Source organism: Parathielavia appendiculata, assembly GCF_033297405.1.
Source record: "Parathielavia appendiculata strain CBS 731.68 unplaced genomic scaffold N657scaffold_4, whole genome shotgun sequence".
NCBI classification, from domain to species: Eukaryota; Fungi; Ascomycota; class Sordariomycetes; order Sordariales; family Chaetomiaceae; genus Parathielavia; species Parathielavia appendiculata.
The window spans coordinates 188576-214693 of record NW_026944223.1 but is presented as its reverse complement, the minus strand read 5'-3'; the positions used below and the strand labels follow the sequence as shown (position 1 = coordinate 214693).

The 26118-nt window shown below is 55.1% G+C and overlaps 9 protein-coding genes across 9 annotated transcripts; 4 read left to right on the top strand and 5 right to left on the bottom strand.

Annotated features, from left to right (window-relative positions):
- Positions 1-1843: 1843 nt before the first annotated feature.
- On the top strand, positions 1844-2867 carry N657DRAFT_332559 (uncharacterized protein). The gene has a single exon (XM_062786868.1). It carries the CDS (start codon positions 1971-1973, stop codon positions 2685-2687), a length of 717 nt encoding a protein of 238 aa, XP_062648543.1. The 5' UTR covers positions 1844-1970; the 3' UTR covers positions 2688-2867.
- A 1065-nt stretch (positions 2868-3932) lies between these two features.
- Positions 3933-5687, bottom strand: N657DRAFT_689185 (NAD-dependent deacetylase sirtuin-2). The gene is made up of 2 exons (XM_062796981.1): positions 5163-5687; positions 3933-5086 (listed from the first exon to the last, which is right to left on the bottom strand). The coding sequence occupies exons 1-2, from the start codon at positions 5311-5313 to the stop codon at positions 4026-4028; spliced, it is 1212 nt and encodes a 403-aa protein (XP_062648542.1). The 5' UTR covers positions 5314-5687; the 3' UTR covers positions 3933-4025.
- Positions 5688-6571: 884 nt separating this feature from the next.
- N657DRAFT_632727 (uncharacterized protein) lies at positions 6572-7842 on the top strand (the record flags this gene model as incomplete). Its single annotated transcript, XM_062791160.1, has 4 exons — positions 6572-6832; positions 6876-7250; positions 7301-7450; positions 7534-7842. 4 exons carry the CDS (start codon positions 6572-6574, stop codon positions 7840-7842), a joined length of 1095 nt encoding a protein of 364 aa, XP_062648541.1.
- Positions 7843-8390: 548 nt separating this feature from the next.
- On the bottom strand, positions 8391-9798 carry N657DRAFT_615734 (carbohydrate esterase family 12 protein). Its single transcript, XM_062790474.1, has 2 exons — positions 9545-9798; positions 8391-9473 (listed from the first exon to the last, which is right to left on the bottom strand). The coding sequence occupies exons 1-2, from the start codon at positions 9687-9689 to the stop codon at positions 8827-8829; spliced, it is 792 nt and encodes a 263-aa protein (XP_062648540.1). The 5' UTR covers positions 9690-9798; the 3' UTR covers positions 8391-8826.
- A 1259-nt stretch (positions 9799-11057) lies between these two features.
- Positions 11058-12783, bottom strand: N657DRAFT_569997 (longevity assurance proteins LAG1/LAC1; the record flags this gene model as incomplete). Its single annotated transcript, XM_062788698.1, has 4 exons — positions 11058-11720; positions 11842-12129; positions 12199-12512; positions 12573-12783. The coding sequence occupies 4 exons, from the start codon at positions 12781-12783 to the stop codon at positions 11058-11060; spliced, it is 1476 nt and encodes a 491-aa protein (XP_062648539.1).
- A 1284-nt stretch (positions 12784-14067) lies between these two features.
- Positions 14068-15307, top strand: N657DRAFT_643519 (uncharacterized protein). Its single transcript, XM_062792576.1, has one exon. It carries the CDS (start codon positions 14102-14104, stop codon positions 15167-15169), a length of 1068 nt encoding a protein of 355 aa, XP_062648538.1. The 5' UTR covers positions 14068-14101; the 3' UTR covers positions 15170-15307.
- On the bottom strand, positions 15228-17402 carry N657DRAFT_643518 (WD40 repeat-like protein). Its single transcript, XM_062792575.1, has 5 exons — positions 16814-17402; positions 16717-16755; positions 16568-16665; positions 16148-16504; positions 15228-16069 (listed from the first exon to the last, which is right to left on the bottom strand). Exons 1-5 carry the CDS (start codon positions 16920-16922, stop codon positions 15446-15448), a joined length of 1227 nt encoding a protein of 408 aa, XP_062648537.1. The 5' UTR covers positions 16923-17402; the 3' UTR covers positions 15228-15445.
- A 665-nt stretch (positions 17403-18067) lies between these two features.
- Positions 18068-19515, top strand: N657DRAFT_570099 (Septin; the record flags this gene model as incomplete). The annotated part of the gene is made up of 6 exons (XM_062788706.1): positions 18068-18158; positions 18220-18336; positions 18397-18484; positions 18544-18681; positions 18732-19199; positions 19260-19515. The coding sequence occupies 6 exons, from the start codon at positions 18068-18070 to the stop codon at positions 19513-19515; spliced, it is 1158 nt and encodes a 385-aa protein (XP_062648536.1).
- A 2166-nt stretch (positions 19516-21681) lies between these two features.
- Positions 21682-25674, bottom strand: N657DRAFT_632722 (uncharacterized protein; the record flags this gene model as incomplete). The annotated part of the gene is made up of 12 exons (XM_062791159.1): positions 21682-21797; positions 21856-22750; positions 22849-22881; positions 23015-23299; positions 23704-23957; positions 24153-24341; positions 24398-24560; positions 24618-24908; positions 24966-25013; positions 25083-25236; positions 25293-25618; positions 25672-25674. 12 exons carry the CDS (start codon positions 25672-25674, stop codon positions 21682-21684), a joined length of 2757 nt encoding a protein of 918 aa, XP_062648535.1.
- Between the last annotated feature and the right edge of the window lie 444 nt (positions 25675-26118).

Sequence of the window (26118 nt, the reverse complement as noted above, 5' to 3'; positions counted from 1 at the left end):
CTGACGCCTATATGCGAGTGTGGAGAGGGGCGAGAGACTGTCGAACACCTTGTGATGTGGTGCTTGGCCCCACCGTTGACTCGAAGATGGGAGAGAGCCGAGGTCAGAACGCGAAGGGACTTTTATTCTGTTCTACAGTGAATCAGTCCCAAAGCTGCACGGCTAACGGAGAGGATCCCGGACTGGCTGATGGACTCGGGGAAACTGCCGATGTACAGTCTGGCCAGGAGGCTGGAGCTGGAGCTCGCGGTTTGATACCCTTCTCCTTCGAAGGCCAAGAGGCCTTCTCACTTTGTATTTGCAGGATCATACACTGATCGTTTCCTTGATTGTCGATATGGGTTTTTCACCCGGCCCACGAGGGCACGGTTTTCCTGTATAGTCAGTTGTTGAAGGTTCGGCACGCCCTAGGGCACAGCGGTGTAGGAATAATAATAATAATAATATATACGCTAGGTGACACCGCCTGCCGTCGAGGTGCTTGCCTCGCTCGCGCGTGCCCCACTTGCTCTGGCATTTATCTCCTGCATCGCGAGAGCTCTACCCAGCTTCTTCCTTTTCTCTCCCATCTTGTGATTTTACACAATTAAGAGGTCTTTCCGCAGCCCTGCCTCGGCCAATGGTTCTCTGCTCGTGACACGTTGACTCGATTCATTCAGATCTACCTCTAAATCCAATGTTGATTGATTAGCCAGCAAGCTATATCTGCAACTGAGTGTGTTAGTTTGTCGTTACTCTAGAGCTCTTTAGCAATTTCAATAATTTTGCTTCCTTTAAGAAGAGTTAGTCAGCTCTATTAAAGAAATTGAGCGATGCAATGCGCCTTGCGGTGCGATACAGACTCCAAGAGAGGGGTAGGGATAGAGCTTTGATTGGGGGGGGAAGGCCCGACATAGTGCGATGCGACTAGCAGCATAGTACCAAATACCCTCCGCCAATAATTAACCGAATCTGACAATCTATTTGATTGAACTGAGTGCGTGCTTGTGGTCGGGTTGCAGAGGCTCACTTGAGATTAGGTTATTGAATTTGAGTTAATGGGAGTTTTGAAGAGCAAGCCGAAGGGGTGTGAGGGAGCACACAAGGATGCTTCATTAACCAATAACAAGCAACCCAATCGGACACACGCTTGCTCATTCACAAGCTGCGGTCTGTTTCTGGAGGATGCTGAGCGATACTGACCGCGGTCAGTGATGGCCTTCTTTGCTCCGAGGTTGACTTTTGATTCCTCCTCTTGGAAGACAGGTCCTGTGTCAGCTCAGCAAACGAGTAATCGCAGGACTTTCAGTAGCGAAGCAGCATCTTAAAAGTTTAAACGCGCAAATGTGAGGATATCTGTACATGATAAGTATTGACAAAGGCGAACGCAATCAGGATACCATGCAGTGGGGGGAGGGCGATTGCAGCTTACGGTGCGAGATGTATCGAGATGGATGGATGGATAATTTATTTCGCCCGAGATATTTACATAGGCCCACTAATCACACAGCATCGTTGGGCTGAGTTCTCGAGCAGGTCAATTCGTGCTTTGCGACTCTCGTCTTTGACTGATGCTAATGTCACGCAGGAAGCCTACGGATTTTGATACTTGACAACCACATACGTCACTCGGAGTGTTGAACGGTAATGGACCGATGGTAGCGGCAGTTTAAGGCTGCAAGTTGATCAACACTTTTATAAGTAGCACGGGTCGAAGCAAGGACATGTTGATGGTGCTCAAGTAAAATTCATCCAAAAACGCCATCTCCACAGGTGACAGGGTATCATCACATGCCTCGATAACTGCGACGAAATGATATGTCCGTCCTTGCCGAACTCTCAGAACAACAAGATCTGCCGAGGAGAAAAAGGGAAACAAAAGCGAAGCAAAGCCACGATCCCACCAGACTCCAGATCCGCCATAATCACCCATCACCCATCATCCATCATCCGTCATTCATCTCGGTTCACGAGGCACACCACCCCTTCAAATGTCACAACACCGAAACCTCCTGCCATCGATCATCGAATTACCGTTCTCCACAACCTCCAATTCCATACCCAGCCATCCCATCAAGCTCCTCAACAACTTCTGCACAGCAATTCCCCTTGACATGTTCCCGGCACTTTCCGCACAAGAATTCATACCGGCTATTGGCAGCGGCACAACAGCACACCCGATCAAAGTCCCTCTTGATATAGGACAAATCGCCCCTCTTGAGGTGCAATGGACCAGCCTTCTGGATCTGGCTGAGGGCATTAACCCAGCCGGCGTGGAAGGACGTGGCCAGGAACTCTTGCTGCGTGGCATTTTGCTGCTCCTCCTGAGTGAGAGGGATCGCAATGGTCGCGGTGGCGGTAGGTTGCTTCTGGGGCGGTTTGGGGTTGGGCGCGATACCGCGGTCTTGGCCATCGCCGAAGAAGAAGATGTACGGGTCAACTTAATCTTGCGTGTCGGTGTTCGTGTCTTCGGTGAGGGCTGCAGCAGTAACTGTGGCAGTGGTGCTGGATGTCGTCTGTTTCATGCTTGTGACGCCCTGGTCTTGGTTTTTTCTAGAGAAGCGGAAATACGGATCGACTTCCTCATCATCTTGCTCAAGAACGGCTTGCTGACGTTCCTTTGGGCGCAACGCGGTGATGCTCCTGAGCCGCTTGAGGTCGGTGATGGCTATCTTCTTGATGGCGGCGAAGAAACTGGATTTCCGTGAGCCCTTGAAGCAGTTGTGTGTCTGCTTGATGGGCTGATGGTCCTCCAAGACTTTCAGCAGCGCCACTGAGGGATTGATGTAAAACGCCAGCCGGCACATCAACGATGAGTTCAGCTTCAAGTAGTTGGATCACTGTCGGAGTGTCGAGCTGAGCTGGGAAGACCAGTGGACCATCGACATCCATGCTTGGTGGCTGCTCATCGGATTCATTACTCAGCCACTCGCTCTCGCTGGAGATGATAGCCAGTCTCGCGGTAGCGCCTCAACTGCATCGTGAGGAGTGACACTACTTTGTCTGGCTCGACTTTCTAGTTGAGACAGATGTGGGAGGAGAGATAGGGCACTGGCGAAAGGGAGTTTTCAAGTTCCTGCTGGCGATACGGCAGGCCTCGTGGCGCTCAAGGCCGTCGTCGCTGTCGAAAACGGGCGGGTATTCCACGCTCAGGATTGGACTCAAAATCGGAGCCGCAGGCCGCGCAGGCGTTGGCAGCGGACGGTTTGAAGGCATCGCGGTTGGTTCTTTCCAGTCGACTTGAGCTGACCTGCCAAAGGTCCCGGAAACTTGAACCGGGTCATCGCTGTCGAGAGGTGATGTGAGATTATCCGTGCAAAATCGGTCCTTCAGCGCAAAGAGTCGACGAAGTGAAGTTGGATTGTCGAAGATATTTCTTTCTAGTGTTTAGAGAAGCCCGACTGCATTGTGTTTTTTGCAAAGTTTGCGAACGGAGTTTCTGAACAGAGATTCCGGGCAGTCTCTGAGCAGTGGGAGTGGTTGAGGCGACGACTCACAAGATGCAGTTTAAATAATCCCCGGTAAGTAAACAGAGGACTGAACCGGTAAGTTGTGTCATGGTGCCGCTGAATAGTCGCATTGTTCGAAGAGGCTGCGGCTCATGGTGTCTCTTTAATTTTCTAGTCAACAGAGACTCAACACCTGGCGGCCAAGTGAAAACCATAGATTGTAGATAGTAAACACAAAACTCGAACTTAGAGTTCTTGATGCGGCTCGTTGAGAAGTGGGCAGAGAGGTAAGACGTAACGTCAGGAAAACCATGGATAATTTTCATCGATATAATGCCACTCAGAAGATTAACTACCTAACGTTAGTTACTAACAAGCTGTCACCGCGGGTTTGTAATACACCTGACAACTTAACAGTTTGAGACCTAAGTCAAAAGCTTTTTGAAGCGCTGGCACCGGGAAATGAAACTTCTGTAGACTTGCAAACTTCTGCAAGTAATCATGGTTTGAAACGACTTTTGATTCCTCTCCAAATCAGCACAAACGATGCGATTCGCCAGCTGCCTGGACTATGATCTATCAAACAGCCTGAGCGCTCTACAATGCCGCCTTTCTTTGAGATTTCACAAAGTCAACTACCTCTTCTCCGTCCCCCGAGCTCTGGTTTCCCGCCTGGCCAGTCGCCGGCGGGCTGTTTTGTTTATCAGGCTCCGAGTCAGGCTGCGTCTGTGCGTCCCTTTTCCCTTCCACATCTCCAGCAGGCCTCGGCTCTGGACTTTCTTTGTCCCCTTGGAGGCCCTTGTGTTCCGCCCCTTTCCTGCTCTTATGGTCGTCGATATGCAGGACCTCCTCAACCTCGTCCGCCAGCTTGGCAACCTCGTCTTGTAGCGTAGCAACCCTCTTCTTGGCCCCCTGCATCTGCCTCTCGGCCTCTTCCTCACCCACCAACTCCCTCCACGTCTTCTCCAGCTCGTCCCTCCATCCTAGCTCATCTGCCAGCTTCCGCACTCCAGCATCACAGTCCCCCAACACCATCACGTCATCCGCTTGCGTTCCCAACGACCCGACCTGCTCGAGATTGAACAGCACCCTCGGCACCTTCTCATCCGCCATGTTCGGCAGCCCCGCAAACGGATGCACCTGCAGACTCGTCCCCATGACAAGAATCAAATCCGCCTCCTTGGCCTTGCCAATCTGCTCAAAAAACGCACTCGGCAACGCCTCCCCAAAGAACACAATATCTGGCTTCACCAACCCCCCACACCCATCTCTCTCACACCTCGGCACCTCCGCCCTCGCCACAAAGTCCCTCATCCTCGCCTCCTCAAACGGCTCCTTGCAGTCGATGCACCGCTGCGTGGCAAAACTCCCATGCGCCTCGACGATGCGATCGGGCGGGATCCCCGCGGCGCGCTCGAGGCAGTCAATGTTCTGGGTGAACAGCATGTGCAGCAGGCCCTTGCGGGCGAGCAGGGCGATGAAGACGTGTGAGACGGTCGGGCGGTAGCGCGCCCCCGGGTAGAGCTCCCTGGCCAGGGCGTAGAACGGCCGCGGGTTCTCGCAGAAGAAGGTCAGGTCGAAGACGGCCTCGGGCTCGGGCAGATTGAGCGCGGCCAGGTTGGCGTACAGGCCTGTGTCTGGGGAGCGGAAGTCGGGGACTTTTAAGAAAGGGGGGAAAGGGGTTAGTTATACTTATGAAGTGAATGAAGCTATGAAGGGCGGAGGGATGCGTACTGCCAGCTGCGGTGGAGATGCCGGCACCCGTCATGACGACGATGCGGCGAGCCTTGCCGGACTTGATGAAGTCGGCAACGGCGGCGAGGCTGCGCTCCGACAGGGTCAGGGGCGGGGTGTCCTCGCTGATGTATGACTGGTCTTGACCCATTTTGCGCCTGCTTCGTTTGCCTTTGGCCTTTGACTTGGGGCGACGTTGCTTTCCTTGCAGGGGGAAGTCGTCGTAGTCGTCAAAATCGCCAATGTCGCTGAATTGCTTGCCCTTGTTTGGGCGTGGCCCTTGATGCCCGCGGCCTATCTTGGCGATGCTGCGGCTGTGCCGCGATTGAGGGGCACAGTTCGATGAGATTCGAGTGAAGAAGACGGAGAGACCTGAGGGCCACGCGTCGTTGAGCGAAGAGTCAAAACTGACAAAACAGTGGTTGCATGTGAGACATAGGGATTGTAGGTGTAAGACGGTGAGCTTCGACTGCGGACCTTACGGAGGCAATGTGAGGAAATCCGCCAACTGATGTCATGCACTACCGTTGTAAAATGAATGGCGAGCTGCTCGAGAGATCTGCTCGGCACAGCACTCTGTGGGGCTCGGGGGGGTAAGCCAGGGTTAGGGTCCATAGTCGAACGGGCGAGAGACCTTTAGAGACTTCTCGCCATGTACGGATTAGAAAATGGCAATTGTAATGTTTTCTTCCAAGTCCTGAGGTGTTCTCTCTAGGATTGAAGCGGTAGGTAGCAGCCAACCGACAAAAGCTGTGATTTCGACCTTGTCTTTGAGAACTTCCACCTAATCCAGCCACCATTTGCTCTGTGTGAAAACAAAGGAGCCTGCTTAAGCCTCAGGTTTTTATTCAAAAGACGTCCTGCCAACTATGCTGCTGATCAGAGCTCTAGATGGGGCGGTATATGCACTACTGGAAAACTTAGGTGTTCGGGAAGGGGAGAAGAGAAGTAAAAGAACCTGTGGCAACTCAGGCAAGACACAGTCTCTACGACTCCCCAGTACGCGAGGCAGGCAGCGGTTGACCATAATGAGTATGTTGAGGCTGATCGGATGTCAGACCTCAAACTTCTCTCACTGGGCTTGAAATTTTGCACCATCAACCCACCAAAGCTGGCAGCAACCACCACCTTCCAGTTAATGAACGAGCCACTCGATTATTCCACAAGCGTTGCTCGCCTGATCGAACGACGGCCGCTCTGACGGTTATGAGGTATGGCCTAATCATAGATACCACTAGGAGTTTTTCCATTATGTCTTATTTCTCCTCTTGAAAATTCGTTCAGCAGAGCTCGAGTTATTACCAGGGTCGCACCACACAGTGACCACAGCACGATGGCAGACCGAGACTGCCCGGGCGGTCACCAGAGCACTTCCCGCAAAGCGCAAACCGCAAAAGAAAGACCAGACGATGGAGAATCCAGTTGCTATTGCCGCAAATTCCCAGAATCCTGTCCGCGCGAACAACGATCAAGCCCACCTTCTGCCGAGGGGAACCCGCATCTATGCATCAAAGCAGGTTGACATCCACCCCCTCTTGGACCGCTCGGTGTCTCTCGACTACCTCCTTATCAACACCGACCGATGGAATGGTCTCGAAACGGTCCCGATCAGAGAAGCTATTGCTCGGATGCACGGCGGGTGTGGAAGGGATTGCGAGCTCATCATGAACGTTACCATTCATCTTGAGCGCTACTACGGAAAGGTCATCACAGACAACCAGAGTATCCACCCATAACCCGATCCAGGGTCTTCGACAAAGACTCGAGACAGTCCTCAAAGCCAAGATTGAGGGTCTCCCTCTCCCCGCCCTCCCATCGAGGGCAGAGATCCTTGCCCACGGCTACTGTCACCCCAAAGACGAGATTGACGGGAGGATTGCCAGTTTGCTTGCGCCGCTTCGACTTGGGCACCTTCTCTCAGTCGAGACGTACCATGAGATGACCGAGAGGACCAACGCTCCTGCTTCCGACGTGACCACCCCTCAAGCCGAGCGCATTGCTGAGCCGGAAGACGAGCTTCAACGGTTAGAAACGAAGTGGCAGGCCGTCTGGGTGCTCTCGAGCAAGACCAACAGCAGGTTACCTCGGGTAACCAAGATGTCGACACTGGGAAAACCTCGCTCGATACCATGGCCTAGACTCAACAGAGCATCGACAAAGCCAAACAGGAGTCCGCGACTGCGCTAGTCCATGAACTGGCCAAACTCAACTCACGCGTCGACGACAACATTCGAAGCATTGAAAGCGCCACCGAGCAGGTCAAGGCTATGCAGACGATGATTACCACAGTCCAAACTGCGATTTGTGATATTTATGATCTTCTCAAAGCTAAGGACGCAGCCGGCAGTGTCTCTAGTGCCACTTCCGCCAGATTAGGATCCGCAAGTCTAGGTGTCCAACCTACCAGCGCGCCCGAGGAATGGCCGAGGCCGGGATCCCGCGAGCGCGGCTAGAGCAACATCGACACCGGCGAAGAGGAGCGACTAAGCAAGCGCGGTGGGGGGGTGTTGTTAAGACTGGCGGTCTCGACGGACAGGACGCTACTGGCAGCAACCACGGCCTCCAGCCCTACCAGCTCATGTTGCATAACCAGCAGAATCGGAAACGGCTCATGATGGCTCGTCAGAAGCAGGGCCTTGTCACCATCAGCAACACGCTGCGGATGGTCGGGGTTCCATAATGTCCACCAGTTCCGACCCGAAACGGGCTCGCAAGACGGACGACGGCGTTGAGAGCGATGACGACTGACAGCGACATCACAGCGACACCTCAGACTGACGAGACCGTGAAGGAGGAAATCAAGAGTTGGGTTGATAAAATCAAGGCCAAGAACGCCGCATTAACAGCGATCAAGGCTGAGTCGCTCCGGTCGCGTCGAAGGAGACAGCCACAGCCCCCGGCAAAGGTTCATGCTAAGAGAATGAGCATCCCCACGGGTCCCGTGCCACAGCTCAGGTCGAGGGTGACTCCGTGGTGCGGGAACTGGTCCACTATGTCCCTTAGGAACGTTCGCAGCCTGTCATCTGATGCGCCGTCCTCGTAACTGTCAGCAGAATTTGTCATAGACCTCCTCAATGGTGGTTCCTTGATTTCAGGGCCGTGATAAGCACCGTGTTTGTCATCGCGACTGTTGTCATCGCTGTTTTGGCAACTCGTAGGATCCATCGTCATATTCGGGGTGAAAAATGACCAATGTCGAAAGTGAGGTGGGAGAAAGAAGCAAGCTCTGTCGTTCAATGTACATTAGTATAGCTGCCAAAGTAACAGATTTTGTGGATCGAGTTGAGGGCTAAACGAGATATGAGTGTAGCTGGATCAATCAGATGACGGTGGGTTGTGAACTCGAAGTAAAGGTGAAGATGCTCAAGTCACTTAAGTTGGCCAGTCCCAGATAGAATAAAATTACTGCCCACCGCTCCTTCCACCAGAACCCCCCAAAACCATGAACCGTATGTCCGGTAACCACATCGTGTGAACCGGGTATCAACGTCTCCCACGTTGCTGCCCGATTTGGTAGAGTGAACCTTCCTTGAATACCAGATCCCTCGCATGGTTGCCGGTTCTGTAATGTGTGGCCCACGCGAACAGCCGCAGAATACCAATCAACGCCTGGTTAGCATTAATCCAGCTCCTTCTCCCTCCACAAACTGCAGGAGCACTCAGATCAAAACACGACCGGCACCGGACTCCTCAAATACGGCTTCAGCGGCGTTGTCCCGTTGAGGTCCCTGCTAACCGCCTGCACAAACGCCTGCGCGACCTGGTCCGCACCGGCGGCGTTCGTGTGTGTGTGATCGCTCGGGTACAGCGCGTTGGTCCTGGCGCTTCCCAGCTTCAGAAACATGTTGGCCACGGCCCGGAAGTGGTCAACAAAACTCGCGCCATTCCCCACATTCTTGGCCGCCAGCGCCGCGTACCCAACGAAGCGCGGCACGCCCGGGTTGAAGGTGCCGCCCTCAAACAGGTTGTTGGGCGTCTGGCTGCTGACGATGACGCGGGCGCCCTTGGCGACGAACATCCGCGCGGCCGTCTCGACGTAGCGGTTGAAGGTGTAGACGGTCTCGCCCGTCTTGCCGGACTTGCAGACCTCGTTGCCCGTGCCCGGGCAGTCGCTGCGCCCGTTGTCGGACGCCGAGTTGGGCGACCCGCCGTCGTTGTGCCCAAACTCGATGACGACGATGTCGTCGCGCTTGAGCAGCCGCTCGATTTCGGCGAACCGCCCTTCGTTGGTATAGCTGCGCGCCGACCGGCCTCCGATGGCCTTGTTGACTACCGGGACCGTGACGTACTTGGAGAGGTAGTCGCCCCAGCCTGTCCTGTGTTAGTTGTTTCATAGGCTCGCCCTTTCTTTCTAGAGTGAGGAGAATTTTGAATGAACTCACCCGTATATGCGCCGCTGCCCTTGGCCATGGTGCTGTCACCGGCGAGGTAGACAGTTGGAGTTGCCCTCTCGGCCAGCTCAACGGGGGTGCCCTGAGTCCCCGTCACGGCGAGGCCGGCGGCAATGACTGTTGACCAGGACAACATTGCGACTGACTGGTGATGCGACGGAATGGTGTTCTTCGGATTGGTCCTGAGACAGCACCGCGATTACACAAGGTCAAGGTCGCCTGGTCAGCCTTCTTTTCAGTCGTCGTGGACAAGCTGTGATCTAATGATCCATCGTCCACTGACGTCCAGGCCATATTAATACGCCTAGTACTGGCCGTGTCGACTCCGCTTCCTTCTCCTGTCGCCATATTGCATGTTTCGCGGCTAAAGGTACCGAAGCCCCTTACCCGTTCCACGGTGGCCCATCATCCGGGGTTTTGAGGTCACGAACGGCCACTTCGTGCCCAAGCTCCGAAGCTGTAACACTAGCGCATTGGAGGAATAACAAAGTATTGTAGCATCCAGTGGATAGTTCCCCACTACGTCGATTGTTCAGGGGCCGAGGTAAAGTGCGATTCATGGACAAATGCTTGGCCGGAAGAAAAATATAATCAGGACTCGGATGCTACCTACATTCGTACTTGATCAGGAATTCGGAGGAGAGGTATGGAAAAGCCAGATGCGCACCAATGGGGGCTACATATTTTATGTCTTAGGTGTTGCTTCCCTTCGACCGAGTTCAGAGTCATCATTCAGAACAACTTTTCTTGGGCTTACCCTCGGCCTCTACCAGGCCACGGCCACCCATTGATTACTGGGAAACGAGAATACTACTTAGCCCCTACGTAAGGCAAGATTAGAGTCTCTGTAAATTGTAACTAGGTAACTCTGAATCCCACACACGTTGGCTCTTTGAAGTTTCAGAGTCCTTAACTACTCTGGAGACCGTGAGACCGTCCACTGCTAAAAGCACCTGACGAGCTACATACCGAGCGCCAAAACCCAACGCCCTTGCCATTCAGATCGTTGTTACACTACATGGCTTTACGTCTACTGAACCCCGACGCCTGATTCCCCTAATCTATTCCGAAGCTACCAAAAGCCCGTCTTTACGTAGCAAGGCTGCCAACACCGAGATCTCGCGGTTCAAACCAACCTCCAGCCAGTCGGTCCTAAACGCAATCATACCGCCAAATCGGAACTCTAGACGAGGCTCGGCCGACCGGAACCCTCTTATGGCCGGTCTACATGAGCTCAGACGTCCGGCAGAGCGCAGAGAGAAGGAAACCCGGGCCGGTCACCGGGGGTAAGAGACCAGTCACTTCGTAACAATTCATCGCAAATCGGGCAGCGAACTACCGCCAAGAGACTCGCTCAATGACTCAAGCAACATCCCCGGCCTGCCATGGTCGAGGCAGTCAGACCCCGTTCTGGCGTCCATTTGTCTGATGCCCCCTCCCTTTGTTGGCCACTCTCGGCCACATGGCCACTGCGATACCCCTATTAATCCGGCCCATCATCGCCTCACTCGACCTGCTTCTCACACCCGATCCTCCCCAGGAGCTCCTTGCGATCACTGTGGCCCGGCAGGCTGACACCCGTAGTCGTCGACCGCTCCGCCCTCTTGACGCCCGTCCTCCGCTCCCAGTTGCGGAGGTCAATTTCCTCGACGCCGACCTCCTCCTCAAGCGGCCGCGCCTCTTCATACACAAACTCCTCGTCGTCCTCACCACCGCCGCCACCACAGCCCTCACCCTCATCATCGCTTCGCACGTCCTCAGCGGGCGCCCCCTTGAGCACCTTGACCGCAACCCGCACAATCAGGGTGAACCACATGATGGTCAGGCACTGCAGGAACAGCAGCATCGAGAGGAAACTCCACTTGACCGTCTCGTTGTAGCAGAACAGGCCCTCCGAGTCCCACAGCGGCTCAAAGAGGTACCGGTAGCTCGCGAGAAGCGCGCCGCCCGCGTCGGTCGTGGTGGGCGGGTCGAACGGCCCCGTGAGGTTGTCCCGGTCACGACCCCGGAAGCAGCCCGTGGGCATGATCTCGGGGGTGTGCGCCCAGACCGAGTAGCACACCATGAGGTACAGGATGTGGCGTGCGACCAGCCACGAGGTCAGAAAGACGCCAAACATGACGTCGCAGATGGTGTGGTAGCCGAGGTACTTGAGGCATTTGGCGATCTGTGTGCGTGAGACAACGCGCGAGAGCGGGTGTTAGCAAACTGGTACATACACATGCGCGCACAAAACCAGGGTGGAACAGATGAGGTGAGTTTGTGTTGTTTTTGAGGTTCAAACGTACCCCCAGGGCCAGGTCCGACACGTCCATCAGGACCAAAATGAGGTTGCCCACGCGCGTGTGACCGTAACGATATGAGGCATAGATCAGGACGCTCGTGACGATGTGGTGCGTGAACATCTGCCAGTGGTCCTTTCGGCGCTCCTCGATGTTGATGACGAAGAGCTGCTGCAGCCAGAAGCCCAGCTGCGAGAGCATGTAGCCCTTCATGAGCCCCGTCAGCTCGCGGTCCGGCCAGCTTGTCCAGAGCTTATGCAGGTCGAGGTAGGCCGGCGACTTGTAGTAAATGTACTAGTTCAGGTTGAAAGTTAGCGATAGGCCTTGCCAGGCCAGGACATAAGAGCGGGCCGCAAGACATACCAAGCCAAGGGGCCAGTACACGGCGTAGTAGATGGACATCCACGCCTGCTCACTAAACCTGGTAATGTCCTTCCTCTTGGAGATGCCCTGGGACTTGGCAAAGGGCGCAAGGATGTACTCCATGGTGACAGCGCGCAGGCCGGTCAGGAGCACGATGCAGAACAGGATGAAGTGGCCATCGGCCCAGCCCAGACCGTAATTCCCCGTGTTCGTGTTGTAGTAGGAGAGGTGGAAGTATTTGGCTGTGTGGGTTCGCGCACGGGGCATTCCACCGTGGACAAGGAAGAGGAGGGCAAGAAGATTGAACGAGAAGCCTAGAATCGGTTAGCTACTTTTGTCAGGGGTAGGCGTTGGTATAGGGGGGTTCAACGCACCGATCTGGTTGTTGACGAACCACCGGGTCAGCTGCTTCATTGGGCCCTCGTCTCTCCTCTTGAGCCGGCGAACGAGGACGACATTACTGTTCGCCTGTTTGTAGAGGGGGCCGTTCATGTGCTTGGGCTTGGCTGTCCTTCGGAGCGCGCTGGCTGTGGGCTGTGCCGTACCATTGCCTTGGCTTGGTGTTTGGGCGGTGGAGGAGCTCATGACCGCGTCGTCGGTCAACTGGCGACGCACCAATTGGCTCTTCCGCGCGGTATCGGTTGGATTGGATAGAAGAAACCTCCTAAATCGGGCTGGAGGCTGGACAAGGGAAGTCTAGGTCGGGCCTCGTCGACAGCAACGAAGCGCCTGAACGCAAGTTCAGGTCTATTGGCAGTCGGAGTGATCTCTTCTGCCCGGAGAAAGCAGATAACGAACGATGCGCCTTGTCAAGAAGGGCGCGCAACTTCAAGACCAAACCACCAACCGGGCTTGCGTCGACGGCGATACTGGACCGGAGCCAGAAGCGGGAAACGAGCGACACCTCAAGACGAACCAGGCTGGGGGTGCAGTGCAACTGCGCTTGCTCCACCGCTTTTGCAGTTTGGCCAACACAAAATGTTGAATTTAGAGGCTGGCCCCACCGAAGATCGAAGGTGCACAAAGGCGGTGGGCAAGTCACACTGCAGCTTCCCTGTGTTCCTGACCGCGGCAAGGAAGCGGCCCCAATTGAAACGCGGGATTGGATGAAGCAGGGACCTTCAGGGGTCGAACTTCCAGCTTCGATCCAGGCTGTGACCGACGCCAAGGCAACTCATTGGAAATTTTGAATTGTGCAGACAGTGCAGAGCGCAAGTAGACAAAAGATAGAGGGAAAAGCCATTAATGTTTGGCATCCTTCTATACATGTGGGCAAACTGTGGGAGATATGTTGTCAAGATGCAGAAGCAAAGAGAACGGAAAATCGAGGCCCCATCCATTCATTCCATTCACCCTTGACCCGACCCCCGCCTTCTCATTCTTGCCCTGGCGGGGGTCGCGGGGTCTCGAACCTTAAGGATGCCGAACATTATGGCGCCCAAGGATTGCATCTGATCACAGTGATCAGCCAGCCTTGAGCCAGTCCAGATTCCCGCAGGTTGACATGCAGCTGCCGATAAAGTTGTCATTCTCGGGGCATGCTCCGATCTCTCCGATTTTAGAGGTTCGAGTCGCTAAGGTTCTTCATAGGAGCATACCTAGATGGCTGCTATGAAGATAAGTGCGACAATTGGATGATGCACCTGGCAATCCATAACCAGTGGCTTTACAATTCGCCAGTAGAAAAGAATGAACATCGAAGGGATAGTGATTTTGGAGGACTGTGATGATTTCAAGAAGTTATGCCCAAGATGGAACGTATCGAAGTGGGAAGTCAATGGAGTACTGAGCCCTAACCCTTATCGCATTGCTTCTGGGTTCTCAACCTCGGCAGCCTTGTGTCTTATCACAATCACCCATCCAGCCTTCTCCCTCAGATCACATCAACCTTCCCCCAACCACAATGAACCAGATCCGCGCCATCCAGGCGCTCAACAAGCGCGAGATCGAAAACGGCGTGCCGCCCGAAGCTTCGTGGCACGCCGACTACCGCGACACGGCCTTCGTCTACTTCGGCGGCCTGCCCTACGAGCTGTCCGAGGGCGACGTCATCACCATCTTCAGCCAGTTCGGCGAGCCCGTCTTCCTCAAGCTGGTGCGCGACAAGGAGACGGGAAAATCGAAAGGGTTTGGCTGGCTGAAATACGAGGACCAGCGCAGCACCGACCTGGCAGTCGACAACCTCGGCGGCACCGAGATCGGCGGCCGCCTGATCCGCGTCGACCACGCGCGGTACAAGGCGCGCGACGACGAGGATCTGGACGATTACAGGGTCGGGTGGGAGGACATGCTGCGCCGGGAGCGGGCCGAGAAGGGGCTGCCGGCGAGCGAGGACGAATATGCGACTGAAGAGGAGGCGGAGGAGGCGGCGGCGCGACAGACGCGGCCGATGCTCAAGGAGGAGCGGGAGCTGCAGCTGCTGATTGAGAACCATGACGATGAGGATCCGATGAAGGAGTTTCTCATTGAGGAGAAGAAAGAGGAGGTCGAGGAGGCGCTGCGGAGGGAGAAGAGGCGGGCGGAGAAGGAGAGCAAAAAACATCGGGACAGAGATCGGCATCGCCACCGCTCACACCGGTCAAGGGGTGAGGACAGCGCCGACGAGGGCCGCCGGCGAGACAGAGAGTACAGAGACAGGGGTGACCGGGACGCCGATTGGAATTCGAGGTCGAAGAGGGATCAAACTCCGGTCGACGACCGCCATGAGCACGATCACGGGCGAAGGAGACACCGCAGGGATTTGGCGGAGCGGGACCGCAACAGAGAAGGACGTCATGGCAGAGAGCGGGAGAGAAAGGAAGATCGCCGTCCCCGTGATGATTCGAGTGACGACGATGACAGCAAGGATCGTCATAGAAGACGGCGGGATGAGCGGGAGGGCTCTCGCGATCGCACTGAGCGTCGGTATCGCGATTTAGAGGATCGGAGACGGCGTGATCGGGGTAAGACTCGGAGCAGATCCCCGCGCTAGAGAGGAGTCCATAAAAGACGTTCGATAAGGATGACGGCAGTCCATAGAGGCATGAGGTCGGACTGGACGAGAATGCGCCGAATATTGAGATACCCAACAAGCAGTAGAAGAACGGAGCGTAAAAAATGAGCCAACTGCTGATATCTAACAATCACATTCCCAGCCTACCGTGTGACCCCAACTCAAAACCGTCTGAGCACCTGATGCATTACCCGTCCAACTCCTATCCACAAACCACCCCCATAAACACCTGAAAACCCAGATACAGAAAAGCACTTAGGGATTAGCAAGATACCGCTTCCAGCCCTCCCTCACACAATGCCTCCGCCCGTCCGAGGCCTCACGCACCACAAACCTCTCCCACCGCGCGTCCTTGCCCGCGCCAACCACCAGCAGGGTATCCTCGCCCACCCAGCCAACCACCCCCTTGGGCGGCTTCGACGTGCCCAGCGTCGTGCTCTCCGACACGGGCAGCAGCCCGCCAATATTCACCCCGCGACCGCCGCCGCTCTCCTCGCTATTGTCGTCGTCCACCTCGAACGGCGCCGACGCGAACGAGTAGACGTCCGAGAACATGCGCGGCATCATGGGGATCTTGGAGAGGATACCCCACTTGCCTCTGCCGTCGCCACCGCCGCTGCCATCAGACGGTCCCCCGTTTTGCTGCTGCTGCTGTTGTTGTTGTTGGAATTGTTGGTGTTGCTGCTGCTGCTGGGACCCGGCCCGCTTGGTGGGGTGTGGCACGTCAAAGATGTGCAGGGTCGACTTGTCTGATGTGCAGGCGAGCAGTGTGCCGGACGGGTTGAAGGCCAGCGAGAATATGGTGGCCGGGTCGATGCCTCTCCGGAGCTCCACCAGCCGGGCGCAGCTGCTGGTTGCGAAGATGCGGATCAGGGTGCCCTTTGTGGTCCAACACGGCATGAGTATATATCACAACGATTTGTGTTGGAAAGAGTGGGGAAAGGCCGGGGGACGTACCGTCTCGCTCGCTGTAGCCAGGAGCTCGCCGTCTGGACTCAACTGGATGGCCTTGACGGCTGATGTGTGTGCGGGAATAATGCTGACGTTTCCGGTTGCTATCTCGACCAACTGGACGTGGCCCGTCGTCCTCCCCGGGAAGGCAAGCCTCTTGGGAGACAAACAGCACAGTCCCCAGGGGTTGTTGGCTGTCTCGTACGCCGAGAGCAGGCTGGGTGGCTTGGCGAACTTGTAGACGCGGACGCTGTTTTGCAGCACGGCTACAATGTGTTCTTTAGACAGCTGTACGCCTCGCACAGGGGTCAGGGCGCTAATTTCTAGCGCTGCCTTGCTCTTGAGGTCATCCCAGATGATGAGCTGGAGGGGGATCGGTTAGGATCGCTCGGCATTGAACAGGGTTGAAGGTGAGCGGTTGCTTGCCTTGTTGGCGGCGAACTTTGGCTGTCTCCCTCCTCCGACGAGGCCCACGTAGTTAGCCTTGCCCATCATTTGGACCAGGCCCACGCCGGCGTTGAAGTCTAGCTGGGTATCAGTGGTGCTGCCTGTTAGGAATGAGAGGGAAGTATTACCTCGTGCCGTTCGCAGCGAGCATGTCTCTGAGTGAAAGACTGATGAGAGTTAGCCATCGGGATAAGAGGCGGAGTGGGGATTACAGATGCAACTCACTGCAGAACCCCGTATTAAGTCCGACAGCGAAGCAGCTGCAGTCGTCGTTAAAGGCAATGGAGAGAACAACAGTTGCACTGGGGTTCTCGAGGGGCGTTCGGGTGTTCATCTTGACCGCCGCTGGTGGTGAGATGGACTGCGGATAGTGAGTGTCGGGGGTTCGGTTGGTCACAGGTCCTTGCAGCCTGCACGCCTGGATCGCCGGCTTGTTTATAGAAGGGCCTCGGGGCTCCGAACCGGAGAGAGTTTTTCCGACCTCGATGGTCCTGATGTGGTGGAAATCTGTATCACGAGTTCATTCTGGAAAGATGGCGCTCGATGGGGCGTTGAGGTCTGACTGGTTTGATGTCCAGCTTCTAGCAAAGCGCCCGGGCATCATCAAACGAAACAGCAAGGGAGACCTTCGGGAATGAAGAATGCAGGTCCTGCAAGCCAAAGCGGCGTCTTAATGGAAAGTGTTTACCACAAAATTTGGTCCATGGCTCAAAGCTCCAAAATGCATGACAAAGAATAAACCGTGGCAGACCCAGGCTCTACATAATGAGGTCGGCCTGGCGATGACCTGCGTGCTCCGGCGCTAATTGTTAACATCCAAGCGCTGATGATGGACTTCAACTGGAGACGGGAGTCAGTGCGACGATCAGAAAGCGACAACTGGCCCACAACTGTGGACAGCTGGCGTAAGTTCGATCGTTCAATATGAGCCTCGCCTGGGGTATTCCCCACTCGGATCGGGATCCAATCAGAGTGGGTGACCCCTGAAGTCCCATTGACAGCTCAAGCTGCTGCTCCTGCTGTCCAGTAGCACCGCAACTTTTTGTCTTGAAATTGCCATTTTCCGACAAGGTCCAAGCCGAGCCCTCTCCTTTTCCCTAACCTGCATCTGATCTGCTGTCGCTCGAGCTCCGACGACCGCACCCGCAACAACATAAATCGACCGCCGACTTTTCGGTGACTGACTGGATAGAGTCCATCATCCATTTACTTATCTTCCCTGCTCCTTCTCTGAAGGTCGACGCTAGTTTCACCGCATACGCCCCCAATCCCGCGACTCGACTCGACTCCACGACTCCACCCCAATCACAATGTCTTCTCCGGCGGTACGTCTCTGCCTCTCCCTGCCTATCCCGAGCCGTGATACCTGCGATCTCGACCGCATTTCGAGTTCAATTCGGCACTTTTCTCTCCCATCGCCAATTCGCCACAGACGCTCCCTTCAATCACGACCAGCCCTCATCCCGCTCGCGCGCTAACATGTTCACGGCACAGAAGATGATCCGTCGAAAGAAGAATGTCAAGAAGGGCATCCAGTTTTGCCTGATGGTCTGCGGCGCCTCGGGCACTGGTGAGTCGCCGCCTCAGCAAATTTACGGTGATATCGCTCTGACAGCTGGCTCGGGTTGCAGGGCGGACGACCTTCGTCAACACCCTTTGCGGCAAGCCCGTACTCTCCCACAAGGACTCGGACGACGCTAGCACTGCTCATGTCGAGGAAGGTGTTAAGATCAAGCCTGTCACCGTCGGTACGCGTCTCTTTCCACGTCACTAGAGCTGTGGCGCGATCGAAGCCTAACCAACTCTAGAACTCGAGCTGGACGAGGAGGGCACCCGCATCTCGCTGACCATCGTCGACACCCCCGGCTTCGGTGACCAAATCGACAATGAGGCCAGGTAGGCTTCAGGCAGCAACCCGGTAATTCTGACACGCCTGCTGACGCGTACACCTCCAGCTTTTCCGAGATCGTTGGCTACCTTGAGCGGCAATATGACGACATTCTGGCTGAGGAATCGCGTATCAAGCGTAACCCCCGCTTCAGAGACAACCGCGTCCACGCCATGCTCTACTTCATTACCCCGACTGGCCATGGGTAATCATGATGCTGCCCTGTGACTGAAATGATGCTGACTCCGGTTACAGTCTCCGCGAGCTCGACATTGAGCTGATGAAGCGCCTTGCGCCCCGGGTCAACGTTATTCCCGTCATCGGTCGCGCCGACTCCCTCACCCCCTCGGAGCTCGCCGAGTCGAAGAAGCTCGTCATGGAGGATATCGAGCACTACCGGATCCCAGTCTACAACTTCCCGTACGACATTGAAGAGGATGACGAGGACACGGTGGAGGAGAATGCCGAGCTTAGAGGGCTGATGCCGTTTGCCATCGTCGGCTCGGAAGATATTGTCGAGATCGGTGGCCGCCAGGTGCGCGCCCGCCAGTACCCTTGGGGCGTCGTCGAGGTCGACAACCCGCGCCACTCGGATTTCCTGGCAATCCGGTCCGCGCTGCTGCACAGCCATCTCGCCGACCTGAAGGAAATCACGCACGACTTCCTCTACGAAAATTACCGTACCGAAAAGCTTAGCAAGAGTGTCGAGGGCGGTGCCGGAGTGTACGTTGCATCTCCTCCCTTCTTCCTCTTTCGTCAAATGCCTGCTGACTTAGCCACCAGGGATTCGTCAATGAACCCCGAGGATCTCGCCTCGCAGTCTGTCCGCCTCAAGGAGGAGCAGCTCCGTCGCGAGGAGGAGAAGCTCCGTGAGATTGAGGTCAAGGTCCAGCGTGAGATCAACGAGAAGCGCCAGGAGCTGCTGGCTCGCGAGTCTCAGCTGCGCGAGATTGAGGCACGGATGCAACGCGAGGCCGCGGCGGCAGCCGCAGCTCAACAGGCTGCTGCTGCCAACCACGAGGCCAATGGTGCCGAGTAGCGATCAGGCTCCGTTCGCCCGCCCCTTCCCCCGATTCGCCAAACTTGGGGTTGATATTGCCAGCGTCCCTGTACCGACTTGGCCAGAGCTCGACCTGAGCTAGGCAACCTCTGATGCGACCCGATCTTTCCATGCAGGCGTTGGTTCTCCTGTTGTGTTTAGAGACAAAAATATTCCCCGACTGCTTTTCGCGCTTTTACGATATCCGCTCTTAACCCAACTTGAGGATGTGGGCGATAACCGGGGCGACCGACAACCGGCATGCGCGGTGTCGGGGTGTCGGCCAAGAGTTATGCATTATGGATAGTGGAACAATGGAGGCCGACTGGGCTGGGAGTTGGAAGCTCAGTCGTGTTAATACTCTGCCTCGGCCTGCTGATACCGAAGCGCCGTGAGGACGGGACTGTCGCGGGGAGGGCTGACAACTCACGGTTCCTACTCATCAGCAACACGACCATGTCATCGGTTATACCCGCGTCCACCCCTCTCTTGACTGTCTGCTTTATTCCCTTTTTCTACTAATGGACTTCTAATGGAGATATCAACATAATTCAAGTTTCCTGCTCTCTCGGGTTGCTCCTGGGTCTCTTTCCGCTCTAGGACGGAGGCAGCTTGATTTTACCGACCTTTAATTGACTGGAACACCGCAAGGCCTGTCCGCAAGACAGCTTTGTGAGGTAACCCAGATAGCGTTTTCATAACCTTGGAGTACGGCATTGTTGCCTAGCGACTGCATATCCTCCGCCGCCCCCCGTGTCCCCCTATCTCCTCTCGCCCCTCCAACCCCTCCTCAGCGTACTCCTTGATTCGAGCAATCAACGGCCAAAGACGCATTTCTCCTGGCCTTCAATAGTCTCGTCGAAGTTCTTCAGAACCCCTTTCCATATGTGACGATGGCCACCTCCCCATTCCTTGGTACCAATAGCACGCCTTGTTCCGTAAACCTAATCAGCTGCATGGCAGACTCGGTTCCCAGCCAGTTCCTTGGTAAGAAGAAGTGTCTCCGGATATTTGGTGCCGTGTTTCCTTCCCACGAGATATCGCTTGTACATAGCCTGGCAAGTCTTCAGTAATCAAATCACAGTTCACAGGCGCATTCGTGACAGAGGTTAACTGATTGTTCCCGTTGCGGTCCGTTGACGAAGCTGCTGACAAAAGGGAACAGAGATGGCGATGGAAGCAAACAAAGAGTAACACATACCAATTACCATGGTCAATAAATACAACCTTGTTCCGATGACATCCCAGAAAGCTCTGCATATGAGCTGAGAGCTCGAACAGCGGCCGGCGGCTGACCTGCTCCTGCGGCGTCGATGCGGGACCCTGGAGATCCGTTGCCAGGAGCAGGCTGACGAGGGTCTTCTCCCTGTTGTCTCTGGACCGTGTCTTCCTGTACTTGGGGAGGTCTGGCAGACAAGATAACGATGTGTTATTTGTCTCGGCCAGGGCTTGGACCCTGTCAGAGTTTGTCGCCGGTGTTGGACGCGGCGTTTCAATGTTCTCATCTGCCAGGCTAGTCGTGGTGATGTTGTGAGGAAGCCCATCCTTGAAGTTTCGCCACTGGTGGATATGTATCCGGTTTTGCTCGACAAGCAGCAGCCGGGTCTCGTCAAACGGGTGATTGATTTATTGCCCAATCCGCTCTTCTTTCCTGGACTTGTCGCATATGATTGACTTGGTCCCAAGGTCCCAGATCTGATCCTGCAATGGGGCAGAAATCAAGAGAAGTTGTTCTTCTTGACTGAAGACGAACTGATTCGGCAATCCCGTCCGAGATTCTTGTCTCGAGAACAGGGAAGACTGCCCACTTCCCATCCTCCTTTAGCCCTCAGTTTCTTGACGACGATTTTTCCCATGTCATCGCCGCTGACGAGGAACCTTCCTGATGGTGACCACGCCAGGCTGACCACATCAACATTGGATCCGTGACTGCAAACTTTCCTTGAAATCTTTCCCTTCTTCATGTCGTGGATCGACACGGTTCCATCTCCCCTTCCACAGCAGTAGAACTCCCCTCCACTCTCGTACGTTAGCGCGGTAACATGACCGCCGCTGCTATCTCGGGAATACACGGGCTCCGATACAGCCTCCGAGGCCGACGAACCATCCACTGTGCTGCTGAGGTTATCTCCGTGGCGGTCAATGTCGTCCGGTCTAACCCAGGCGTCAGGCTCCCAGACGCAGCACGTTAACCCCCTCGTGTCGTAGATGCGCCGTGAATCCGGACTGAAGGCCATGTACGAACATAATCGTCGCCGTGTAGTCGGTAGACCAAATTAACCCTCGGTAACGCCCAGACGGACAGCACACCGGTGAAGTTGCAGGTAAGGAGGAACGTACCGTCGCTGCTGATGACCATCTCGCGAGCCTCGGTGTAGTCAAACTCGGATATCTCGTCCTTGACGAGGTCCCAGTGGACGAGAACTGTATCTTGATACAAAATGAATAGCGACTCCACGTCAGGATGCCAGATTGCCACTTCAGGGGCGTTGTACGCATCTGATTCGCTTGACCGAATCTCGTCGGCAGCACGAAGACATCGCCGCGGCGGGTTCAGGGACGCGTCATTGGTCTCCCACAACAAGACTGGTCGTCCTCGGAAAGCAATAGCGACTCGCGATTGGTCCGGGCTGAGTACCGTCAGACGGGGACAACCGCGGAGTTTGTGCGACTCCTCGGTTGTGAACTTTTCGACTTGAGTTCCAGCCACCATGTCGTACCAGACAACCGAGCAATCATCATAAGCGACGACAAGATCCGTCTGGACAGCTCCAAAGGTAATCTGGATGAGCCGCATTTGGGGGTCTTTGGTGATAGAATGAAGCAGCTGCCCCGAAGAGATATCCCAGATCTTGAAGGTAGCTCGACCGCTGGTTGCAACCGCGCTTCCCGTTGCGTTGGTTTCGAACAGGACGACCCACTCCTCGTGTTCAAGCCTCCGGAGCTCCTCGCAAGTTTCGGCTGACCAAATAATTACGGTACCGTTGCTCGATACCAAGGTCAGGAAGTAGACGCCGATAGCGCGCACTTTGGATGCCATCTCGTCCTGGCCGACGGATAATCGAGCAAGATTGTCATCCCAGGTTCGGGAGGAAATGCCGGTGACTTGGATCAGCGCGTTTTCTTGGTGAGCCCCGAACTGACCAATGATCGAGTCGCGAGAGCATAATGGCGGAATGTGTTTGAAGATGGATGAGGGAGTCTCGGCCAAGTTATTACCGAACTTGCCCAAATTCTGATGAGATTGACAACCTAACGTTCCAAGAAGTGAACCTCACTGTCACCGGATAATCCCCAAATCAAACTAGCAGGACTGAGCGAGGATGGCCGAACCTTTTTCCGCTTCTTCAGATAGAGCTTGATGTACTAGGACGCCAGGGCCAGACTGCGCAAAGACGGTGAAAGCGCCACGGCCTGTATCCAACAAAGTACATGCTTCGAAAAGAAAAGCTTGAGGTGTTGGAGCAGTTTTAAAGGAAGTGGCCGGGGCGTGCCGTACGTGGTACGCCCAGTAGTTCAGCGCATAGCTCAGGAGCGGATGAGTATCGTAGAGAACGGCTAATCGGTCTTTGTGCATCGCGTCGGCTTCAGGGATTTGAGACAGAATCCGCCGCCATCGATCATCCGAAAGGTATTGGAGACACGCCTTGGCAAGTGTGCTGTGGCCATCCTGTGATGGAACGAATTCGGGCTCGTTCCCATCGGGTGTGACCAGAAACTTTCGAGCGGTGGCGTGTATCAAGGTCACGCTGTCGCCATCGATACGGACAAAGTACCCACAGATCTGAGTAATGGTGTCCCTAAGGCGGCAAGTTTTATGGGCCGGAAGCTGCATGTCGCCCAGGTGAGGATTCGTTGAGCCATGTCTTGAAACCGCTGATCCTGACTTTTGACAGCCAAAAGCATGTTTCGGTACAGAGACTGCATGTCCTTGGGGATGATATCCATGGCTTGTTGTATGTCTCCGAGAGTATGCTAATTGTGGTGCAACGTTTCCAAAGCCAGGCGAGCCCAGAGAAATGACCCTTCTGTCCTGGAGACAATCTCATTGATAACCTGGGCCTGTATGTGGCTCTCCTTTGGAAGAGTAGCACTGACCACTGAGCGTACATATCCTTGGATGTCCTGCGCTGTGTCTCAAATCGTGATCGTGTCGAGCATTGCGGCTTCCGGGCGTTGTGCCACTACTCCTGCGATGTCTTTGTTCGGCCTGCTAAGGAGCATGACCTTGATACACGAGGAGGATCGTATTTGCGACACAAGTTTGAGAAGCGCCAGGGGATTCTCGGCTTCGTCGACGGCGTCGAGCACCCAATGCAAGGTGTAGCCGATGTCCATCTTGAATAGGATTCCTTCGAAGGCTTTTGTCCATATTGTCTGATACTTCTGTGAAGACAAAGCATCTCCAACATCTTGGTGCAGACGAACAAGCCGCTCGGCAACTGCGCCATGGGTGGTTGCGACTCAGAAGGCAATGGATCTGAGGCAAGAGGCGAGGCTCTTCTTGGTGGGTTGGGATTCGGTGAAGAAGTGATGCTGGCAACTCTGGCCAAGGAAAACTCGTTGCAGGTGCCGAATCGTCATGGCCGCGAGAGTTGACTTGCCTGTCCCTGGCATGCCGGCCAGACAGAGGAGACGTGTCTCTCCGCTCGGGTCGCTGAGCCAGTGCTCGAAGCTCTTCTGTCCGCGTAGCCATTCACCGGATCCTTGGAGGCCCTGGCTGGCAAACTTGTCAAGATTTTCCGTTGGACTCTCGACAATTCCCAAGATAGACTCCAGAATGTGAACTCGCTCTTGCAGGGGCCCTTGCGTTGGGTGCGACGCCACTTGGATTCACTCGTCAGCAAGGACTATGCAACCGACCAGCCGGTTGTGAACATACGAGGAGGTACAAGGTCCCGAGTGATCTGCTTTAGGAATGTGATGAATAAGACGTAGCTGTCGTCAACCCGACTGCGGTACTTGCAGATAGTATGGTGGTCGGCGTCTGCTGGACCGGAGACTTTCCTGGGGTAGTTCAGAATGCCGGTGTCTTTGCCAACAATCTGCAAAATAGCTTTAGGTAGCCTTTCTGAATCAAGGGTGCAGAGGAGAGTCTTTACCAATTTCTTGGTACCCGGAGGCACTCTGGTGGGGAGCGTCTCGTACATGGATACCAGACGTAGAGGGTCGCTGACGGACTGAAACTGCTCGTTGATATCTTCAATTGAGGTCGACTTGCTGTCTAGCTCCGCGACATACACCTTGCTCGATGTTCCAATCATAACCGAAAGGAGGTTGTTGAGCGAGCTTGCATGGGATGAACCCCGATGTGGCGTCGACAGAAAAACAATACCGTGGACGTTCGAGATCATATCTGTGAAGTGTTCATCATACCTGCCTAGTACATAAGCCTGGTCAGAGTCAGCAGCCACATCATCGTTATAACATGAGGGCACGCACGGACTCACCTTCACGACTAGCCCTCCCATGGAATGCGCAACGAAGATGATCGGTCGCTGTACGCCACAGTGTCAGCATCATGGCTCTCGGGCTCTCTCAAGAACTGACACAATCCGTACACCCACCTTCCCAATTGGTCTCTCTCCATTGGACTCGCAGTCGCCATACCCCCTCATCCGCACCAAAAAGCCCTTGGCAAATTCCAAAATGCTCAGCGTCGTATCAGGCCCACGCCAGTTGGCATTGTAGCCGAAATAATCACTCTGAAATGCGACAGCCCTTGTTCGCGTTGAAGCCAGGCCGGCCAAAACATGGACAGATCATGCCTCCAACACCATGGGGCCCAAGAAGAGCCCCCAAGGCCGTGCACAAATATTATATCGGCGGAGTCCTGAGGGTCGTGGACGAGGGTGTGACCGTGGGCGTTTCGGGGTGGCGCGGAGATGGTTCCGCTCAGGTTTGTGGAAGCAGTGCGGCGCATCGAGAAGTTCCCGCCAGTGCTTGTGGACGCAGTAACAATGGAGTCTTGTTCTAAGAGCACGGTCTCTGATGGCCTTAGCGGGAGATTTTCGGAGGCGAATGACGCCCGGTTTGGCAGGCGGCGCGGGCCCGGGTCTGACGAAGAGCCACTCTCGGACCGGTCCGAACGGAACCTTCGAAACTACCGCAAGTTAGCGTACATTGCGGCTGCAAAATATCACGGTCAAGAGGTACCATTGTGAAGCTTCACAACACGGAGCTGCGAAGGAGTGTCGATGTCCCATCGGAATCGCGATTATCTTCGAATCAACCTATGCGTGCGGCGTGGAATGGAGCGAGGGCGGTCGGGGGCCCGAGGCAGACCAGGACTAACGGCAGGCCAAACGTGAGTTCTCTAACTTCTGAGACCAACAAGCGGCCAGCCGCGACATAAATCCCCTGCAGGGTCGCTGACCAGCGACCACTCCGCTGCTGGGAAACGGAAGGTACGATGCTATACAGTGCGGTGGTGAATAGGAAAGGCGGGGAAAGGCGGTTAACCTCGATCAGGGATTTGGCAACAATCATCAGCAGACAGGTGAACCGAGACGAATGGGCAACCGATATGGAATAGTACTTTGTTCTCCCTACATAAGAGCGGCCTCATTCTCATGTTCCAGATCTGCTGAGCAGCTGTTTATT

What these genes read in the sequence shown, in the direction of transcription:
- N657DRAFT_689185 (XM_062796981.1), bottom strand. Translation starts at nt 5,313, where the DNA reads ATGGGTCAAGACCAGTCATACATCAGCGAGGACACCCCGCCCCTGACC. An exon ending in CATCTCCACCGCAGCTGGCA is followed by an intron (nt 5,087 to 5,162) that starts GTACGCATCCCT and finishes CTTTCTTAAAAG; the next exon opens with TCCCCGACTTCCGCTCCCCA.
- N657DRAFT_643518 (XM_062792575.1), bottom strand. Translation starts at nt 16,922, where the DNA reads ATGAACACCCGAACGCCCCTCGAGAACCCCAGTGCAACTGTTGTTCTC. An exon ending in ACTTAATACGGGGTTCTGCA is followed by an intron (nt 16,756 to 16,813) that starts GTGAGTTGCATC and finishes AACTCTCATCAG; the next exon opens with TCTTTCACTCAGAGACATGC. An exon ending in CAAAGTTCGCCGCCAACAAG is followed by an intron (nt 16,505 to 16,567) that starts GCAAGCAACCGC and finishes ATCCCCCTCCAG; the next exon opens with CTCATCATCTGGGATGACCT.
- N657DRAFT_332559 (XM_062786868.1), top strand. Translation starts at nt 1,971, where the DNA reads ATGTCACAACACCGAAACCTCCTGCCATCGATCATCGAATTACCGTTC.
- N657DRAFT_615734 (XM_062790474.1), bottom strand. Translation starts at nt 9,689, where the DNA reads ATGTTGTCCTGGTCAACAGTCATTGCCGCCGGCCTCGCCGTGACGGGG. An exon ending in GGGCAGCGGCGCATATACGG is followed by an intron (nt 9,474 to 9,544) that starts GTGAGTTCATTC and finishes AACACAGGACAG; the next exon opens with GCTGGGGCGACTACCTCTCC.
- N657DRAFT_643519 (XM_062792576.1), top strand. Translation starts at nt 14,102, where the DNA reads ATGAACCAGATCCGCGCCATCCAGGCGCTCAACAAGCGCGAGATCGAA.